Source organism: Poromitra crassiceps (genome assembly GCF_964638095.1).
Source record: "Poromitra crassiceps genome assembly, chromosome: 19".
Classification (NCBI taxonomy): Eukaryota; Metazoa; Chordata; class Actinopteri; order Beryciformes; family Melamphaidae; genus Poromitra; species Poromitra crassiceps.
Window position 1 is genome coordinate 28407141 of NC_139646.1, and position 13376 is coordinate 28420516.

A 13376-nucleotide genomic window follows, 5' to 3' on the forward strand; every position below is an offset into this window, starting at 1 on the left:
TGTAGTAAATATGCCACAGGATTGTAACCAAAGGCTTAAATACATGTACTGTTCTGACTCTGTGTGCCCAGAGGCCTGGAAATGTGTAATTCCAATTGTCCACAAGAGTTACTTTTACATAATGTTTGATTTAGAGTGCAGTTTGCCATGGATATTTATTCAATTTGTGTGACATCGCTTCAATTTGTGTATTTTATCGATTTTGAATGACAGCTTTTATTTTACTCCATTTCAGAAGGTGGCGGTAATGCACCATAAGTTGTTTGCCAACTGCTATAAAACACTAGAAGAAGAATAAACTTTTATTTTGAAAAATCCTGACCGGAAGTCAGAAATTCCTGCTAGCTTACACTTCAAGCTTGCTGACGTCCACGGTGGGTCTGACTATAAGTTTGCTGAGGCTAGTCTTGTAGAACACAGAGTTCCTCTCACACAGCCAGCGTCGCCATGCCTTTCATTGACTTGGAAAGTAATCTGCCAGCGAGCAGCTTCTCAGAGGACTTTGTGAAGAAGCTGTGCTCCACCACAGCGGCTGTGCTGGGCAAACCGGAGGACGTGAGTTGTTTTCTAGCAAAAATTGCCACTACCCCTCCTTATGCTATTTTGCTAGCAAAGCTTGCATAATTTAGCCTACTCAATGTCAAACCTCGTGTGCTTGTCTGAAACGGAACCACATGCCAAGGCTGCTTTTGATCAGTCATATGTGTTGTTTAGGTAACATTATGTTCATTATGTCCTGACTGACACCCTGCCTGAATTTGAGGAAACAAATTGTAACCCTGTAAATATAGATGACACATTATGGACAATGGATTATGTGAAAAATAGGTAATGACCAGTGTTGGGGGTAACTCATTACAAAAGTAACATATTACATGTAATATATTCCTTTTAGCAGTAACTCAGTAATATAACTTATTACTTATAGGATTTCAGTAATATTATAGCAGTTACTTTGTCAAGTAACACAAGTTACAAATTGAGTTACATTTGATTAAATCAAAGCACATATTTAAAAAAGATGCTATAATTTCCTAATCAAACTGTGTGTTTTTATGCAAATAACCACTATAGATGACAATAACAAAGGAAAAGGATAACATTTAGAATTTTGGGCGGTTTACACTGACTTCAAGGCAGTTGAAATTATTTTTTGGGATGCTGTCGGGGCGGCAATGTCATTCTGCTGCTGCTGTTATTTTGGTGAAAGTAATGCAAAAGTAGTGTAATAAGTAACAAGGTACTCTACACAGAAAGTAATATTGTAATGTAACTTATTACTTTCAAATGAAAGTAACTAGTAATATGTAGTATATTACATTTCGAAAGTAACTTGCCCAACACTGGTCTCATTCAAATGGCCGGTCTTGAGCACAAGCCACCAGTTTGGGCGCCCTAAATGCGAAGTGAGTTCTGGACCTGTTATAAGCGAGCAGTCCCAATGCTACCGTGCTGTGCGGTGTGCAAAACAAAAATCTGAATCATTTACTCACTTTACATTTTAAAGTACTCTAGTAGAATAGCTATTAATGATTAAAATTACTCAAGTAAAAGTATAGCATTATAAAAATACTTAAAGTGCAAATCCTCAACCAAAAAACGACTCTACTAAAGCACTTGTACTTGAGTACTTTCCACCTGTGTTGTTCTGTTCCAGAGGATGAACGTGGTGGTGAAACCCAGCTTGCCGATGCTGATGGGGGGGTCCTGCTCTCCCTGCGTCATGCTGTCTGTGTCCGCCATCGGCGTCACCGACACGGCCGCAAAGAACAAAGAGCACAGTGCCAAGATCTTCGCCTTCCTGACCGGGGAGCTGGGGCTAACTGAGGACAGGTGAGAGAGAGACAAGCAGCATCTTCTTATAGGAGAGACAGGCCTGTTCACCTTATGTAGCGCCGCCCAGTTGTGTTATGACTTCCTGTTCCTGTCCCCTGTGTTGGAAACATAAGGTGAATAGAGTACCACAGGGATGCTGTATTTTTGTAGGCCAACCCAGAAGTCATGCATTTCCACTTTCGTCTCAAAGTCAACGGGATTTTTGTATCGGATTTATTTTGGTTAAAAAAAAAGATTTTATTCATAGCATTTTTTCCCCATTGTACAATACAAATTGCTCCTGATGGTGTGCCAGGACCCTGAGTGGTAACCTGCCGCCATCGGTGCTGGAATGTCTGTGTGTGAATGGGTGAATGTAACTGATTGTAAAGCGCTTCAGTTAAAAGCGCTATATAAATGCAGGTAATTTACCATAAAGAACATAGTGCATACTAGTACAGCAACTTTCATCCTAGTGAATGCATCGATGGGGAAATGGAGTGCAAGCTTTGTGTTTTGTGTTTCACAGGATTGTTCTCCGCTTCTACGCGCTGGAGCCTCATCAGGTGGGGAAGAAAGGCACCGTCATGAGCTTCCTGTGAAGGACGCTCATCATCTCCAACACCAACGTTCTCAACTCATTCCTCAAAGATCGTGAAGAAAACGGACAACTTTGAAGTGTAAATCAGCACTTTCCCCCTCGGGGATCAATAAAGTACTTTATCGATCCATCTTGATGTGTGAATAGACAAATTCAAGATGAGCTTTTATTTAGGCGCTTACAGATAAGAGTAAAGATAGTCTTATTTTTGTGTCATATATCCAGGTCGGCTGCCTGAACCGTGATCAACCCAAATAGACTTTTTCTAAAAGCCTGTCAGGTACTTATCATTTTAAATAGCAATTGATTTAATTAAGTTTTTAATTATTATTCTTGTATAACATTGTACCTTTTTAGATCAATCGTTATGTCAGACACGGTTGCATGACTTGGTCTTGAAAGTGACTGTAGCCTTTTCATTCCTGGAGTGACTCACATTACAGACTGACATTTGATCATGTATGTATATATGTCATATTTTCACTAAAGACACATGAGATGGAATGGATCTGGCATTGTCTTTTTTCTAGTAGCTACAGAGACAAGATGGTGGAAGACGTTTATTCAATTGATGTGATTGATTTTGAAAGGATTGCATCATTTTCTTCCGCAGCGCTGCCTTTTTTTCTCCCCCTCTGCACGGCAGACAGGTAGGATGATCCAACCCAACAGCCTCTGAATGACAGGGGCTCAAAACTACGGTATAACAACTTTTTTTCCATCTGTCATTATGCCTGCCTAGTGCCTACATATAAATTAGTGGCCTTTCCCCCAAAATACTGATGGTTCTGTCATTCTGTGGTGTATACATTTCAGATCTGATGCTTGCAGTTACGCTCCCAGTGCATTTGGGGCTTTATTCTTTATTCTTAGCTTTATACTCAAAGGCAAAACAAGCTGTTGTCTTTATCTGACTGATCTTGCTGTGAGGAGTGGCTTCCTCCTATTTCACATTCTTCCTCCACTATGTACATGGATGCAGTTTGTCATCCGTTCCTCATGTAATAGCAGGATTACAATTGGTCGAAGCCTTAATAAATTAGTATCTTGGCACAAAACTTCATTTCTATTTTTGTCACCATTATGGTGAACGTTCAGTTGAAAATTCATGCACACAGGAAAATCACCTTTTATTTGTGTGGCTCACCCGATGTGGAGATGTGGGCACTGGGCAGTATGTAGTTTGGGGTTTTCTGCATGTTTAGATATTCTCTTTAGAGATTTATTGCATTCTAGTACAGGTTATTGGTTAACCTCAACTCAACAGGCAGAAAAAGCTGTGTGTGTGTGTGTGTGTGTGGTCAAAGTTCATGAACCATCTAACTCATAAGTTGATCATTTACCCACAGATAAAAGAACAGTTCGCCCAAAAATGAAAATTCAGTCATCTCCTCACCTCCATGCCGAAGGAAGGACGAGTGAAGTTTTCTAGTCCACAAAACCTTCATGGAGTTTGGCAGCAAAACACTGTTGCAGAGTTCTTCTCCTAAACAACTGAGTGACCCACTGAAACATAACATCCAAACTAAAGAAGCAGTAGCCCTGAGATGCTGAGTTGAGTTGAAAAGACGTTGACACGTTCTTAGCTTCAATCTGCACTGTAGCTGTAGGAAGAAGAAGTGCTGGTGGGCCTGACGTCTTTTCAAGTCCACCTGGGATCTCAGGGCTTCTGGAGACATGGACTACGCCAGACGAGCAGTATGGAGGCTTTTCATTATTTATTTTTACATTTTGAAAGTTGGTCACCATCCACTTCAGTTTAGGGGATTTCTGCAACAGTGTTTTGCTGTGCAACTTGCAAAGGTTTTGTGGACTAAAAAAAAAAACTTTCCATCGACATGGGGTTAGGGTTGACTGAATCTTCACTTTTGGATGAACTGTTCCTTTACGTCTTGAAAATGTAACCTCAGTTGAGCATAATCACAAACCTATCGCTCCCTATAACCGTACAGTAGCATCCACGTGGGTTTGTCCCACATACAGTAGCATACAGGTGGGTTTGTCCCGCATACAGGTGGGTTTGTCCCACATACAGTAACATACAGGTGGGTTTGTCCCACATACAGGTGGGTTTGTCCCACATACAGTAACATACAGGTGGGTTTGTCCCACATACAGGTGGGTTTGTCCCACATACAGTAACATACAGGTGAGTTTGTCCCACATACAGTAACATACAGGTGGGTTTGTCCCACATACAGTAACATACAGGTGGGTTTGTCCCACATACAGTAGCATACAGGTGGGTTTGTCCCACATACAGGTGGGTTTGTCCCACATACAGTAACATACAGGTGGGTTTGTCCCACATACAGGTGGGTTTGTCCCACATACAGGTGGGTTTGTCCCACATACAGTAGCATACAGGTGGGTTTGTCCCACATACAGGTGGGTTTGTCCCACATACAGGTGGGTTTGTCCCACATACACATACAGTAGCATACAGGTGGGTTTGTCCCACATGTTCTCAAACTGTCTCCACAAGTTTAGAATGTGCTGTATGCTTTTAATAAAACAATCACATTACACTGCTGCATTCCAAATCATGTCGTTTATTTCACCATTTACATCATATTTGACCTGCCAGTGGAAGTGAAGGCAGAAGGATAAGTGTGTGTGATTATTACTGTGATTATTTTTAGTTTAATATCTCAAGAGTGATTTCTGTTCAAAGACTTGTCCATCAAAACCAAAGCTGTGGCACTAGCTTTGCACTTCACTGTTGTCCTCTACTGCATCTTGTTTTGACACTGATGCACACTGATTGGGGAAGTGGTAAGACCTCTACGCCTCCCTCATCACGGCCAAATCAATCTAACTTTTGCATTTGTGCATCTTGAGATGAAAACTAAAGAATTGGTTCAAGACAAACACAAATCACAATCATGAGTAAAAGAGTAACACAAGCACTTTTTGGAAAAGCTATTCTCCGCATTGTCGGCACAACAAACCAAAGCCTCCCATTAAGCAAATACAGTATTCCACTAGTCTCATTAAATACATTAGTCTGTTTTCCCTTTTAGATCCAGTTTAGCTCCCAGTCCACATTAAGTTAGACAGACGTCATCTAAAAACAAGCTGACATACTACATTGTTAATCATCTAAAAGGTGATTTTTGCTGTCATGAAGCCATGCTAGATTCCACTGAACCAGACTGAGTTTACCCATGTAGAAGCTTCTCCAGGGTTCCCACACTTTATTAACCCATTGATACCTGATGCCGCATTTGCGTGTATATCCCTCATTTGTGTGTGTATCCCTTGAAGACCGCGAAAAAGGGGATACACACACACAAATGCTGCATCAGGTATCAATGGGTTAAATTCAATGATTTTTTTCAAGGACTTTGCAGGCCCAAATCCCTCAGATTCCAAAGACCCAACATGACAGTTTGAGACACGGATCAAGGTTCATTACAGTTACAACACAGAATGTTTCTAATGAGAACTAGCAGCTTTACAGAAGCTCACAGACAACTATTAAAAAGAGAGCAGTTTCTGCTGATGCTCATCAAACCGAATGTGTCATCATGGTGACTTAAACATCATATTTAAAGCTGGAAATACTTATATTAAATACGGTCCTCCAAGGTTAAAAAAAACACAATTCTCCTTTAAATCCCCCCCCCCCCCAAATTCAGTCTTTCAAGGATAATTTAGTTGCTAACTTGCTACTAAAAGAAGCTAACAGAGGATAAGCACAAATCAACACTAATAATAAAAACACTAGATTAGAAGGGTTTTTAAAGGTCACAGGGAAACAGCTTTTCAGGAGTGTCTTGCCTCTGTAATTCAACATAGTTTTTCCAGTTCAAATAGGGTATGAAACAGGATATAATGTTGGGAGGGACAATGTATATTATGTTCAAAATTAATAATTATATAAATGACCATTTTTTATGAAGGCCTTACAGGGACGCCATGTAGCATCCAGGAAAAATATACTATTTTCCAGGAAGTAAATAGTAACATGATTTCAATATAAAAATAGAAGAGAATAAAAACAATATATATTATTATTAAATAGGTGTATTTTATGACATGGAAAATGAGCCATGTTATTTTTCATTTCTTTGTGACTTTAAATCGCCCTCTAGTGGCCGCTTTATGCCATAGCTCATTTTCAAGTGTGGAGTTAGTTCACTCTGTTAAACGTGTATTAATAATGTATCTCAGCTGTGAAATAATAATAATAATGATAAAATAAATACTAATAATGATCATATTTGACTATTTTTGACCCATACCCATCAAGAAGTTGCCTGTGCGTCGCCATCAGCTCAGGCGTGGATACTGAGGTGTCTCTTCATGTGGTTGGACTGGACGAAGCACCTGCCGCAGACGGGACAGCGGAAGGGTTTCTCTCCGGTGTGCACGCGCTCGTGGTTCTTCATCTGATGCCGATGGGAGAAGCGCTTGGCACAGTGTCTGCAGCCGAACGGTTTCTCCCCCGTGTGGACGCGCTGGTGCCGCCGCAGGGACGGGAACTTGGCGAAGGCCTTGCCGCAGAGCTCGCACCGGAATGGATGCCCTCCGCTCGCCAGTTTGCCCCCTCCGTTCAACTGAGGGTGTAAAACTTGTCTGCAACTTTTGGCTGTGGTTGAAAAAGAAGAAAAGCTTTTTAATAGTCAAATTCAAGCATTTTCAAGGTACCCAAACCAGAAATGTCCAGACTCTCAAAGCCTTTATCATCACATCTATATTTCTTACTACAGTATAAATGCAGTTGCGAAAGAATTAAGTTGACAGTATTCCTTTATATCCACAGCAATCAATATATTGTCACTTTGTTTGCAGGGTTCCTACATTTTCATTTAAAAAAATCCATACTTATTCCAGTCTTTGATTTGTTTTGAAGATTTTGTGTGGTGTTCAATATGATTTACACAGACATCTTGCCCCTGCTAACTAGTCATATCACTGTATAGTTCAGGGGTATTCAATTAAACATCAAAGGTCCAGTTAGAGAAAATGTCCTCGAGCAAAGGTCCGGAACATCAAATAAAACAATGATTATTAACCGATAATTGGGGGTCAGTTAATCCAAAGTAAAATTAACCGAAAATCCACATCCCTACCATGCATACTGCATTGTTTGATGCTACGGCCTACACAACATAAACATTCAAAACTCAGCCGTGGAGTCAACGTGTTAGACTGGAGTCAACGTGTTAGACTGGAGACAACGTGTTAGACTGGAGACAACGTGTTAGACTGGAGTCAACGTGTTAGACTGGAGTCAACGTGTTAGACTGGAGTCAACGTGTTAGACTGGAGTCAACGTGTTAGACTGGAGTCAACGTGTTAGACTGGAGTCAACGTGTTAGACTGGAGACAACGTGTTAGACTGGAGACAACGTGTTAGACTGGAGTCAACGTGTTAGACTGGAGTCAACGTGTTAGACTGGAGACAACGAGACGCTATCTGGTTTCCATAACGACAATGGGGAAAGTGCAAGTCCCGGTGGAGATTAGTTGGACGTTGTAAAAGTGCATTTCTGTCAGCGAAACAGCGATCATAAAGGCAGTGTGGATTATACTGGACGACAGGGGTGGGAATCACCAGATGCCCCACGATACGATATTATCATGATACTTAAGTCACGATACGCTAGCGATATGCTAGTATTGCGATATATTGAGTTTCATGAGTATTGCGATTTATTATCTTTTTTCAACTGCAAATGATGTCCCCAAAGGAAAAAACTTGGTCAACATCTGTTTTATCTGATGAGATTAAGTTTCCAGTCTGTTCATTTCACTTCAATCATTTTTATTGCAGTAAAATGGGATTGTCAAGCAGACAGACTAACCAACTCTGTCATAAAAACCTGTCGTAAATGTTGCATGATGCACTTGACATTTTGTATAATAAAATATCACGATACTTGGCATTCGATACGATAACGATATATTGCCCACAAAATATTGCGATACTATGCTGTATTGATATATGTATCGAAAAAAATATTTTTCACCATCCCTAATTGGCAGGGTTCTATATTATATTATTTCATATTTGGCGCACGGTATGTTCTTGACTGGACGTGACTTTTGTGGGTATTTGATAGGATGCATGCTGGGTAATAAGAGCATCTCTCTACCTGAACATTCTTCTAATCTTCACATCAACACAATCTGTGGACTCAAAGTGGCTGTACAACAGAAAAGCTAGAATTATTTACATTTTCTAGACACGGTTTAAAATGCCCAGACTATTCAAGATCTGGAAATGATCAAATTCATTTGAATACTTTTCCAGACTTGCGTAGGAACCCTGTGTTTATATTACCAGCTGCATCATGTAGGAACCCTGTGTTTATATTACCAGCTGCCCGGCCTTTTGGATTCACACTCTTCAGACAGAGAATCCGAAAGGACTTAATGAGGAACTGTTATTAGGCTGCTTTCTTTGAATGTGCAATTCTCTATATATTTGTATTGTCTATTTTTAATGTACTTCGTAATATGCATTCCAGCCCTAGCTTAATCTCTCCTGTCTGTTACTACAACACAGCAGGACCTCTTTCTAGGCCATTTTCGTGGAAACATGTGCAATTATTTAAGCATAATTCTTTCTTTTTTTAATTTCTATTGTATTTTGTATTTTGTTTTGTATCTATCTGTAGTCCAGACCTGGCTTACTCCCCCCTACCTGTCACTTTGAACACAGCAGGGCCTCTACCTAGGCCTGGTTCTGCTCTCCCACACAGTGGGGCTGACCAAACTAGTGTTATTTATAAATGCATACATTGTTGTATGTAGACATTTTGTTTTTCTTTGATAATGGAACTTGTGTGTTGTACATTGCTTGGTTCTTTAATTCTTTATATACTGTAACTGAATTTTGATATTTCGTTTATTGAATGGACTTGCGGTCTCATTGTATTTAAACGTAATTTCCGCCTGACACAGCAACACGCTGAAGAAGGCCGTTAGGCTGAAACGTTCGTGCTGTACCTGGTGAAAACTGGAATAAATATAATGAAAGGACATTTTGTGTGCTGGCTCTCCTTCTCCTACAATATATTACCAGCTGCATCATTATATTTTTGATCATTTAATGCTTGCTAATTTCCAGAGTAAGGGATCAACAATGTGCATTTTTCAAGGAGTATATTTGAATTCAACCATATTCCTAACCTTGAAAACATAACGGTTCAAATTAAGCATTTTCCAAACTTCCAAGACTTTGTTTGTACAAACCCTGAGAAGAGGAGGAGGAGACGCCGCTGTAGGACAGAGTTTTCATATTTTCCAATGCTGACTTGCACCCTGTAGTTCTATCTGCTGTGTTTGGCAGCAGAAGCGGGGAGTAACTGTCGGCGTATGCGCGGTCTATCCCCCGCTCTCTCCCTTGTCTGTCTCCTTCTCGGCTTCCTCCCTGCGCTCTCCTCTCGGCAGACCTTGTATCTCTGTCCATTATGCTCCACTCTGAGCTCATGTCCTCCTCCAATTTAATGGGAACTGATCCTACCACCACGACATCGGGCTTCCAGTCCAAACTGCCATCCAGGGACGGAACTCCATTAACCAAGTCATCAGAGAGCACAGTCACCCCGCCAGCCGCTGCAGCTCTGGTCCCGGCTGCAGCCGGTCTACCAGGGGCAGGATGGTTCACTGAGATTGGATTGATCTCCGTCCATTGAGAAGAGTTGGTGAAGAAGTTATTATTGTGACAGCTTGTTGCACAAGTGAATGCGCCGCCATTGTTGGCTATGGGATGATAGCTCTCCCAGTTTGCATTTTCAGATCTGGGCTGTGATGAAAATGCTGGTGGTGGATGATGGGACTGGAATGTCCGGGCAGCGTTGTGTTCTTGGAGGTTCTTCTTCTGACTCTCGGGCGGTGCTCTGAGGGATGCAGGTTGAGGTTGGGAGGTGGAGGAGGAGCTTGATGAGAGCACCATGGTGTTGTTGTCACAGTCCTCGTTGACTGGAGGTTGGCTATCTGAGAGGAGAAAAAAGGAAGAAACATGATCAGTTTGGTATCCTTTGAGAGGTCACAGGTTGAGGAAAAACAATGGCTATGAGCCAATGAAACAAGGATATGTCTTACTTTAATTTCCCTGTCAAATAGTGAATATCACCCGATGCATACAAACACCTCTATTATTATGGCAGATGATTTTTTAATTTGTCTAATCACTCGTATACTTCTTCATAACATTTTGTTGTCTGGGTCAGGTTTCCCCTGATGCCACGATGCAGACCATTCTCTCCATTCTCCATATAGCCAGGGCTGGAGCCTGCGACCATTTTGCATATGCCACCATTATTTTAGAGTGTGCAGGTAGGAAAAAAAGCTTTTGCACACCTAGGCTCAACACCTAGGCTCAACACCTAGGCTCAACAACCTAGGCTCAACAACCTAGGCTCAACAGGTGCGTCGGAGAAGGGCAAAACCTGACACAGTACAAGAATAAACTCCCGCACACGGTCTCCACATGCAATCAAAAGTTTAAAAAGAAAAAGAATAACGTTTCGGTCGTGAGACCTTCAGAGGAATCTGATGAAGGTCTCACGACCGAAACGTTATTCTTCTTCTTATTAAACTTTTGATTGCATGTGGAGACCGTGTGCGGGAGTTTATTCTTGTAGAGTGTGCGGGTAAAAATTTCATGGAGTCGCATAGTTGCGAGTGCAAGATGATCGGCTGATGTGATGCAGCCTGCCTGTATGGAGGAGGAGGAGGCGGGGCACGCGGGGGCTCCCAGCTCACTCACTCACACAGTCCGTCTTTCTCTGACGGTCCCGGAGAGAAGAAACGTTAAACATTTTTAAAGTGTGGTGATAGCTACACTTCAGTAGAATCGATGTGGACGATGCACATTGCTTGAAACACAAGGAGCGATGCAAACTCACCACACCTCATGCGTGTGTATTGTAATCATCTAAAAGATGTTGAACACATTAGACACAGCATGTCTGTCGGTTCTGCCAGGACATTCTTACATGCCATGATATTTTCTCACCTGGACTACTGTGTGACCAGCTGGTCTCTCACATCCACATCCACTCTCAAACCACTTGAGTCACTCTATAAGAGAGCACTAAAAGTATTTGATAAAAAACCCCGCTCCTACCACTATTGCAACATCCTGGTCAAACACAATCTACTAAGCTTCAATAACTTCATTTCCTTTAAATATGCATGCACCATTTTCAAGGTACTAAATGGCCTTGCCCCTCCCCCGCTAAATGAGTACATCAATCAAAGACCTGTATCCACAACCAGAACCACCAGAGCCTCAGTCAGAGGCGATTGTGTGATCCCTTACAGGCGCACCACCTTTGGCCAGACAGTTCTGTCTGTCAAGGGTGGCAAACTCTGGAACTCAATTCCGTCGGCCATAAGGGAATGCCCAACACTAGGCATGTTTAAGGGTCAAGTGAAGAGATGGCTAAAGTCCACTCAAATATGTACCGTACTCATCATTAGGGAATAGAACAGTATGTTTTATACTGTATGGATATGTGTGTTGTATATTCTCTGTACTTTTTATTTATTTATCTTATATCTGTTTGAGTAAGTCTTCTTTGTAGATCTTACTTTTTAGCTGGTTATTGATCCCAAACTCAGGTTTAAGTATCAGACTGTATATTCCTGTATATTTTGTACTTTGCACTTTGCACTTAGTTATGTAGAGCCCTTTCGCACTTTGCATTGTGCTCACATTTTAAATATGTTTCGCTGCACTAAGTTACTTTTCCCCCTATCAGGACCATTTTTTACATACTTGCACTTTGTATTGTGTTTACATTTCGAATATATTTTTGTTGCACTAGAGTTACTTTTTACCCCTACCAGGATTCTAAGCCTGTATCATCTGGCAGGGGGACTAACAATGGAAACCAGTCCTGTGACTGTAATTGTCGTGCATTTACATTTTTTTGAAATGTTCATTAATGTACACCTGTCCCCTATCGAACAAATAAACAAATTGAATTGAATGTGTATTTATCGCATTAAAAAGACCCCACCCCTCTCTATAGCCTCACGGTGCCTTTTCTTCACCATTCTACTGTTATTATGACATAAGATTGTTCATCTATGTTCCTTTTGCATAATTGTCATCATTGCCTTGCAGATACATTTTTGTGTGAAGGGAGATGTAATGTTTGATATCGGTCACAAACATTTTATGTTGGAAATAACCGGAACCGGATACAGTACAAGATACATGTCGTGACTTGACACAATACAAGACGGCGGTGAAGCAAAAATAAAGCCGGGGGTCACAGTGAAGCTCCCACATAACTGCGTGTGGCTAAAGTTATTACAATAGACAACAACAACAATAATGATGGGTATAAAGTCATAAATCATCTTTTAGCAGGTGTACATTTGCCGAAAATCACGCATTAAATTGCCATATTAATATCTTTATAGTGTGGCCTGGCGAGAGAACATAGTGTAGACTTGACTCTTAATGGACAAAACTGGATAAACAAAACATGAATGAATCAATGTAACCTCCAAGTACGTTGCAGACGGCAGGTGTGTGGGCCTCCGGGCGCTGTCCCGGGGCCTGGTGGGCCGCGTTGCTCCTGGGCTTGCTGCCGCAGCGGCTCGCATTGCCGCCCCGCCTCAGGCTCAGCGCCCCCAGCCTCTCCAGGTGGCTCCGCCTGGAGCTGTGGACCCTGGCGGCCAACAGCTTCCTCCGCAGGCCGTCTATCTCCCTCTGGTTGTGGGAGATCTCCAGCCGCAGGACCGCGTAGCCATCATCCACCAGTTTACAGATCTCCGCCACGGCCGCGTTCGCCAACACCTCTACGATAGAGGCCAGCTGGACGTGGAACGAGTCTCTGTTACCAGACATAGCAGGTGAAAGGTTCGAATCTCTGGTACCAGACATAATTATTAAAAAATGTATCTGGTACAGTGTTCCGCCATTACTTCTTCTTCTACTTCCTGTTTATGAGCGAGTTAATGTCCGGGCCGGGGCCAGTACAGAGCA

At 41.8% G+C, this 13376-nt stretch overlaps 2 protein-coding genes across 2 annotated transcripts; one reads left to right on the forward strand and one right to left on the reverse strand.

Annotated features, from left to right (window-relative positions):
- The first annotated feature begins 390 nt into the window (after positions 1-390).
- ddt (D-dopachrome tautomerase) lies at positions 391-3598 on the forward strand. Its single transcript, XM_083655317.1, has 3 exons — positions 391-555; positions 1658-1833; positions 2345-3598. Exons 1-3 carry the CDS (start codon positions 448-450, stop codon positions 2415-2417), a joined length of 357 nt encoding a protein of 118 aa, XP_083511443.1. The 5' UTR covers positions 391-447; the 3' UTR covers positions 2418-3598.
- A 1382-nt stretch (positions 3599-4980) lies between these two features.
- Positions 4981-13309, reverse strand: LOC310793820 (uncharacterized protein). Its single transcript, XM_083655713.1, has 3 exons — positions 12893-13309; positions 9623-10366; positions 4981-7010 (listed from the first exon to the last, which is right to left on the reverse strand). Exons 1-3 carry the CDS (start codon positions 13272-13274, stop codon positions 6697-6699), a joined length of 1440 nt encoding a protein of 479 aa, XP_083511839.1. The 5' UTR covers positions 13275-13309; the 3' UTR covers positions 4981-6696.
- Between the last annotated feature and the right edge of the window lie 67 nt (positions 13310-13376).